The sequence below is a fragment of the Eurypyga helias genome, unplaced genomic scaffold (assembly GCF_000690775.1).
Source record: "Eurypyga helias isolate BGI_N326 unplaced genomic scaffold, ASM69077v1 scaffold6546, whole genome shotgun sequence".
NCBI classification, from domain to species: domain Eukaryota; kingdom Metazoa; phylum Chordata; class Aves; order Eurypygiformes; family Eurypygidae; genus Eurypyga; species Eurypyga helias.
Window position 1 is genome coordinate 186,939 of NW_010254628.1, and position 8,782 is coordinate 195,720.

Sequence of the window (8,782 nt, forward strand, 5' to 3'; positions counted from 1 at the left end):
AAGTCGTAAGAGGTGTACTCAGAAGAGTTTCTCTGCAGAAATATTTTTGTTGGTGTTCACCATGGAAAAGCATGGTAAGGGTCTCGCATCAGAGCACTTCTTCATTTGAAGACTCAAAAGTGTCTGTTTCCAACAGAAGCTCTGGTAGAACTTAAAAATAAATTAACAAAATGGAAAAAAGGAAAAGCTAGTTGCCAAAATGAAAAGGTATTTACTCCTTGAGCTTTGAAGAAACTACTGACATTACTGAAAAATGTAACAGCTAAACTACTCGATGTCATTTATAATCTCTCACTTAAAACTGCCCTAGTACCAACGGTTAACATAATCGCCATCTTTGAGAGCAGACCAGAGAACTCCAGACCAGTAAGCCTGACACTGAATAAAGTGATGCTAGTAAGTCTAAAACAATTAGGGAATAAGTGTGAAGATATGATAGTGTGTAGGAGTCATAAGGGCATTTGTAAAATAGCGTAAAAAAATGTCCAGAAGAGACAGTTGTTTCACAGCCTAGAGAACTGCAGAAGGGCAATCCCCAAGGCCTCTTAAGGAAATTAAGCTACACTGGAACAAGAGCTAATGTCCTTTTGTGAATACACCACTGGTGAAAAAACAGGAAATAATGCTGGACCCTGATGGTCAGCTTTCACAGTGGAGTTCCACAGGAACCTGTACTTTTCCATATATCTGGGGAGGAGATCATAGAATCATAGAACGGTTTGGGTTGGAAGGGATCTTAAAGATCATCTAGATGTCCACAGATGCTATTCAGAAGAGAAAAGATGAGGGTCACCTGTGAAAACATGCAAGATTTCTCTGTTGGGAGTGGCTGGAAGATGAAACAGGAGAAGCCGTTTAGTGTACATAAGCACAAAGCCAGACAAAAAGGTAAACATGCTTCTAAATTTACATATGCATCAGCCTCTGAGATTGTTACTATCACTCAGATAATTCCAAAATGTCAAGTTAGAGTAGACACACACAACAAAAATAATAAACTCAGTGCTCAGCAGACAAACAGGCAGGTATTGGGAACTGTCAGGAAAGAAACAGAGAACAAACCAAAAACCACCATTAAACCACTCTACAACTGCATGTTGTACTAAACTCTTCAGTTCTGTTTCCTGATCCAAAATAATATATAATCAAACTGGGAAAAAGTAGTCAATAACATTCTGTATCTCCTGTACAGGAACGGCTAAATAAAACAGAACTTCTTTAGCCTAGCGAAGAGGCAGCTGAGAGGGGCCATGCTCTCTTTGTGGCACTCAGTCACTTAAAAAGGAAGGTTCAACTTACACAAAAGATAACTCTTCTTCACATTCCAGGTAATTAAGCTGTAGACTTCTTTGCCTAGACTCTTCAGCATGTTAAAGGTAGCCATGAGCATATGAAAGACTGGGCAAAATTTCAGAAGGAAAGCACATCCACACCCACTGAACTCAGTGATGTCCCTTCTGGTTATGGGTGACTTGAAAACCACCACGGTGTTCTTCCTCTCTGTGTAGTATTCTCCCTACACTTGTGCTATTGCCGCTGCTACAGTCACCGGGCAGAGCTGGATGGCCTCAGTGTGTACAGCTGGGTTTGCACATGTCGTGAGGTAACAGAGGAGAAGGAGAAGCTGGCTGAACAGACTAAGGGCATGAAAGGAAAGAGACAGAATATTTGCCACAAATAGTATAGTATGCGGGGGGAAGGGATTTCAATCCCAAGAATCAGTCATTAGAAGGTTTTTATTTGACAATAAATTAAATTAAATTGGGTCCTGATTTGAAAAGTCTACCTCCAATTCATTGAATATTCTAAACCTGTATTTTTCACTTAAATCTCCAGGTTCCTCTTCCTCTCATTAAACAGTGAGTTCTGTGGTGAACACCACCACCGTTACCTGCAAAGCCGCTACAGAAACAGAGGATTCATTGTCAGAACCAGGTCTTAGTGGCATTGAGTTTGGGGAATGGAACCTCATACCCTGTTTTCAATAATGTGACAATTCCTGAACTTCAAAGTTTGTTTCCATATAGGGTATAATCTGCTTTTAAAGCAGGAGTACAATGAAGGCACTAAGAGTTTTAGAACAGAATAAAATATCAAAATGAACAAGTGTTAAGATCTCACCTGTAATAAGTATGAGCCAGGGGTATCTGCACTGCAACTTTCATTTTGTATTGTATTCTGTTGGGTAATAGCATCCTCCTTCTTTCGCTCCTTCTGCCCTGCTTCATCATCTTCATACTCATCAAGACTCTAAAACCGAAAATACTCAGTTATAAAGTAGTCTTCTTACGTTGCTTCACATGCTTCCAATATTTCAGAAAATCCATGCAACCGTAAGTATTATCAAAGTTTAGTTTAATATTTCAGAAAAGTTTATGTTTAAATGCTTTTCTTTCCTTGGATATTGTTATCTCCAATACGAGAATAAAGTTTGACAACTAACTGCTTTTTCTTAATCACAAAAATAAGAAATAATCAAATCAAGATCCAACTTGACAAAGCTTTAGGCAACACTGCCCCAGTTCAGTGCTCATCTTGCTCCAAGCAGAAACTTGGACTATACCTGTGGTCCCTTCCATTTGAATGATTCTCGAATCCTGTGTGTCATAAGCAATAATTTTGCCTCTACATAAGAGATTTTGATGAAATACAGAAAAGGAAAAAATAAAAAGGTTAATTATGGTCTTCACCAAACAGCTGACCTTTTTTGACACAGTGGCATCTGCTGAAACTGAAGTATCAGCCTCAATCACCCACCTGAATCTTACTCTCCTTGGTTTTGTGTTTGAAAATTTATCATTGAAAATTGGTAATTTTTAGTTTAGTTGGACAGCCATTAATGACTAACAGTTAACACATACAGAACATTTTGGCTCTTTAACACAAATGTTTCATCCTACATTTGCTGGAATACTTGATTCAAAAGGATGAAGTTTCTAAAGCACTGACTGCTGACAAGTGACAGGCAGAAAACGTAAATAAGTAAGAATCAGTAACTCTGCCTCTGTTCTAAGCTCAGACAGGCTGAGCCCAGGGTAGAAATGTGACGACTCAACCAGATTTGGACCAAGCCAGCTATGTCTAGATCCGTCTGTTAGTTTAACGTATACAGATTTACAGAAAGAAAATAAACACAATCTCATGTTTACAAGACCAACTTGAAACAAGCCCCTCCCACAAAAAAAAATTTGAGCACAGTTATCACAAGCTGTTTGCCAGCACTCTGCATTAAAACAAAGTGTGTGAGACCTAGTTACAAAACCACGGTGAACTAACCATTCTAAGACACCAGAAAAAGCTTCTAGATTAATGTGCAATAGCTTGAGAAGCAGAGAACAGGGCTACAAGAGAAGAAAGATGAACGTCAAATTATTTCAGTGGAAGTTTCTAATGCACAAAACCCAAAATCACTATTCTGAAGCTTAGATACTGACAATCTCTGACATCATCTTATCCAAAGGACACAACTTGTCAAAAGCATGCAAGAGAATGCTGGAATGTAGTATTTTTAAAAAAGAAAAACTGTTATTTACTAGCTGAAAATAGCTCTAGTACATAAAAAACTAACTCTAGCTGCTCCAAAGCAAACACTATGGTGATAGCAGTGCTAGAAAGCTGACAAACTAAAAAGGTGTATGTTTCCAAAAGTGAACATAAATGAACCTGAATAAAAGCTATTTAAATTCTCTACAGTAGCACTGACAGCAGAATATTAATGCAATTTCACCAGCCTACTTCTAAGCAACATTTTAATGCAACTGACATAGACCTGTCTACTTCTATCAGTAAGAAAAGACACACTTGAAAGATTATTACAGATGAATCATTTTACACTCAAAACCACTCTTAATAAGTGATCTTTTAAATTAAAATAAAATAATTATAAATAAATATTTAATTTGGTTCTCTCAGGTAAATTTTTAAACAGAATGTTTAAAGAACACTGTCATGGCACATTTTAGGAGATGATCTTTAGATCAACATCATCTACCTTTTATAAACTGTAAAGCTTAAACATCTTGGTAACATAAACATAGGTCTGTACCCTAATTTAACCCAGTATCTTAATAATCCGGCCTGAAGTGACAAAGTAAGTAATAATGAGCCACTAGTGCAACAAGAAATGGAGTCATATTCAGCTCTTACAAAACCAGTCTTGTTCAGGAAGAACTGCAAGGCTCACAGAAGGTATCACATAAATCAAGACTGATGTCATGCTGATGAAGAATGATACTGGTTTGGAAAAACAGGAAAACTTTTGGATTGTTCCAAGTTGTTCATGGAAGAGAATGGAGATCCCAGATAAACTCAAAGGCAAGAGATAGTTTGACATGAGTTTGGTAGAGCAGCCTCTAATAAGGGTAGGAGAAAAGCACCTGGAGAAAGAAGAGATCAGAAATCTTCATACTCCTCAAAAAAGCTTTGCATTTTCAAGGAACATCATTCTTTAAGGAGAAACATGAAGCTCAAATTACAATACTGTAGGTAGAAATAAAGTCTGTGTAGTGACTAAGTAGACAAGTACTCCTTTCTTCACAAATTCTCTCTTTTTTCAGATACATGCTTCTCAAGCTTTCCAGAGGCCATTAGCATTCCACAGACATAGTTTTCTCTGAATACAATTACACTGGTGAAGAAGAATGTTCTCTTTCAATATAAGATCACCTGCTACTAACTATTCTCTTAGCAGTTTTGGACAGGAACAAAATGTGATTATCTGATAGGAAATTTTCAGTTAAGGTTTGCCAGCAATGTCCATTCCCACCCTTTCCCTTCTCAGGAAGGTCCAAGATCACAACTGACTGCTAATCAATACCATCAGGATGTATTCAACCCCTCCCCCCACCCCACCCCCCCAATTCAGATTTCCAAGTTAAAGGCTTTCTTCCCAAGCACAGAACAGTTAGTTAAACAGCCTATGTAGATCTAACTTGGAGCATGTAACTTCTGCTGTAAAGGCTACTGGGGCTGGCTCCCACTCCAGTTCCCTTCACTGGAGCAGGCCCCGAGCCAAGTGGGGCCAACTCAAGTTTGACTGGCGAGAACCACAGAAGCAGCGGGTCCCGTTACTTGTTGCAGATAAGGTAGAAGAGTTAGGAACGGGCTGATCCTCACCGTCTGCATGCAGCCCGTGTGGCACATTTGGCTAGGGTTGCCAATGCCTTCCTGCCCAAAGCCAGACTAGTCACTGTCAAGGGCCTTTTGTGGTTTCCCAAACAGAAAGGTTACGTCCCCCTTCCAAACATACCAGCACGCACATACATGCCCACTAATTTAAACAATGTCCATGAAATGCTGCCAAGCACAAGTCAACATGCTAACAGCTACGAAAAGTTTTAACATTTTACTGCTTTCTACTAAAGCTATTTTGTTTCAATAACCAATAGCCTTAACAAGGAAATCCATCTGTTTTGACTCAGAATTAAATAAGCTTTCTTATGCAAAATAATACTTTACATTCAATATCCTGCTTATGCCCTTCAACATCAACTTCAGTTAGATTGCTAATCTCAATGCTATTTATATTCTAAGATAACTGTTAGAGTACGAAAAACCAAAATAAGCCAAGTTTCAGCTGACAGATTTATTATTGAAAAATTAAAAATGTACAAAGTGTTGTCACATGCATGAAAAACCATTTTGGTTCAAACTGCCCTGCAGCTGAAACTGCCTCAGGCCACAGGACATTCCAATCAGACGGATTACTGCGTTGCTCACATTGCAGGCTTCTCTCAAATACTCCACTTTGCTTTAGAAACTAGTTTCACATCATTGAAAAAGACATAAATGCAGTAATTACTTTCTCTGTCAGCACAGCAGAGAAATGGACTTTTAATCTCCAAGGTGTCATTCTGGCCCATTATACAACTCTCTCTGTCCATTCCCTCCCCCTGCTTTTTTATTTTGCTGCTAGGCACATACCATTTCAGATTCTTATTTTCCATTAAAATCATTTGAGTTTTGTACAGCAGATATTCAATGTGACATTCCCACATCTGATCTTAATATAAGGAATCCACATAAATTCTTTAGGTTTTCTAGCATTTCAGTACATGCTTGAAGCTGTAGCATAATCATTTTTATGTAAACCTCTAGTATGGAAAGTAAAAGCAGAATAAGATGCTTTCGAGAGCATCAGAGGGATGAATGGAACAGCCACAAGATACATCCCCGCATTCCAGCACACCATCAGCCTGCAGTTTAAGGAGACATTGTACAAAGAACATTTCTAATGATTCACTGGTTTGCTTCCTATAAACATCTGTGTATTTCTAAAAACAAACAAATAGTGGGGAGGGTCTGCCTTTTCCATGAAAACAAGTGGAATTCCTACATGCAAAAGATGAGTTTCTGAGTACACACAAGCTGCTCCCCCCACAAGAAATAGTTCTGAGCCAAAACGTTACCATCCCCATCCCCCTTCCTGCACCAACTTGCTTTTGCCCTGCAGTTCTGCTGGCCCAGCACATATCTAAGGGCTTCCCAGTTCATCTCATGAAAGGTCAGTCAGGTTAGTTTCAGCAGTTTTAATTAGCCCAGTTGACTTTGCCTGAACCAGATGCAAGCCCATTCAAACTATTTATTTCACAGAACTCCACGGATGGTTGTGCTACATCAGCTTTCTGAAAATGATGAGCACTTGAGATAATAACATATTTAACCAGTACAGCAAGATGTGCAAGCAGATATATACTCTCGGTAAAAGCCGGTGTTCAACTGCACATTGGGCAATAAATGGAATCTCTGTAACACAAGCACCATCGGTATCTTGACTAGTTTTTAGCTGCTTAGCCATGCTAACATTCTAGGAGAAGAAAAAAAAACTAGGCTTCTTCCCACTGCCCCAAAATGACTCTGAACAATATTAAAAAATACGTACATAAAATTTTTAAAAATCGATTTTACCAGAAGAACATTTTCCATGTTTAGAGGAGTTCAAAGTGCACAATCACAACTTCCCTTCAAGATGCTGGAGAAGTGCAAAGATGTCTATTACATGTAAACATTTCCTTAAAACTTCCACACTAGAAACACAAGAAAAGATACAAGGTTTGGTTTTGGGTTTTTTTTCCCTTTTTTCTTTTTTTTTTTTAAGGTTCTGAAAAAAGATGAAAACTAGACAATTAAGTACAACAAAATATATTTGGGGATCAACATTAACTTTTTCCTCAGCTGATCATTCAGAAAAGCCTGGAAAAGTTACCTGTAAATAAAAGACAACTCTTTATACATCATCTCTTTATAATCAACTCTTCTCACCGTAGCACTGAGAATCAAACACCTCCTCAGCTCTGTTATCTGTTAAATACCATCTTCCTACCTCCTTGCACAGTTATCAAACCTGTCTGTCATCACCTCTAAAAATATACAGCAAAACCAAGCAAAAATCCCAAACCTCAATCATTTGAGATTTTACCTTTCCCCTTCAGAAATACTATTTTTAATCACACTTTATTACAATGTCCAGACAGTACCCAAAATACTTAAGTAAAATGGGTTTACAGTAATATAATCTTCTGTTAGAACACCAGCAGAATTGGAAAAATTGCATCTTTTTCACTACACAAGCCTTTCATCAGGTTTAGCTTGCCTAAGTGCTTTTCTTTACAAGTTGAAGAAAATCCTTATAGAGTAGAAGAGAGCTAACGTTATTCATAGGAACTAGCTAAAGCCTACAAATACTTCTATGGATATGGATTACCCAATAAACGATTTTATTTTTTTAAGAATATTTGCCCTTAATTCTCACATCAAAAGTCCAAAAAAGGATTCTGAACTCTAACACCTTATCTGGACGATCTCTGTGCACTTCTAAAAGTCTAATATCCAAATGGAGCAGTCCAACAGCAACAATGAGTATGAGTACAAGCATGGATTTTTAACCCAGAAAAAGAATAAAGGCAGGAATCCTTGGTATCCAAGATCAAAAGAGACCCGAATGCAGCAGTGGGTCAGTGACCAGCAGGTGGGCCAAAGCACAGCTGACTGCAGCCATAGGATGTGCTCATCCTTGACCACGCTGCCGACAGAGCAAACCAAAAAGGCAGCAGCACTTAGAGATCAATGAGAAGCACAACTTGCACTACAGAACTCAGCATGTGACTGTAAGTCACATTTACATTTTGTTTGAACTCTATCCTTTTCTTACCCATAATGAGAATGTACAAGTGCCTACTTTGTATACTCAATTATATTTCAGAATAAATACAATATGCAGTCTTAAAATCCACTTAGAAATTTTTCGGGGAGGGGGGAAGGGGGGGAACCCACAACATATTTCTCTGTATTAGAGCAAAATAACAAAGTATTTTGAATTCTTTTAAAGCTTTAAGTAAAACATCAACCACCTCAACACCAGAATGTCAATTATCCCTCTATTACAATAACAAAAAGCAGCTATGTTTGCAGTTTGTTATTCAGCAGAATACACTGTTTGGCCACCATTGTCTTGAAACATACCACAAGAATGAGTTCAAAAGTCAAATGTTTAACTTAAACTAATCACCAAAAAATCCTTTATCACAAGGCTTGTCAAGAATGATTGGTGGAAATGCTCAATTTAACTCCTTAGTATGTGATACTCATATTAAAGTCACAGAATAAAATGCCAGAGAAACTGCAAAAAATGAGCTATCGAGCATTGTTAAAATTCTTGTAGAAAAGAGAAAAACAATTAAAAATATGGATTAGCAAGCTATTGGAATTAAGCACACCCTGACTTCCAGAACTACAGGGACCAGACATCAGATGCAGCGTATACAACTGAGCTCTAAGAGTGAAA

General features: G+C 38.0%; 1 protein-coding gene across 1 annotated transcript in view; it reads right to left on the minus strand.

Moving 5' to 3' along the window:
• PAWR (PRKC, apoptosis, WT1, regulator) overlaps positions 1-6,796 on the minus strand; it is a 40,252-nt gene extending 33,456 nt beyond the window's left edge. Inside the window, exons 1-2 of the mRNA XM_010153061.1 lie at positions 6,695-6,796; positions 2,122-2,250 (exon numbers count right to left, since the gene is read on the minus strand). Coding sequence (XP_010151363.1) covers positions 2,122-2,250; positions 6,695-6,796 — 231 coding nt within the window. The remainder of the gene's footprint in view (positions 1-2,121; positions 2,251-6,694) is intronic.
• Positions 6,797-8,782: the final 1,986 nt, after the last annotated feature.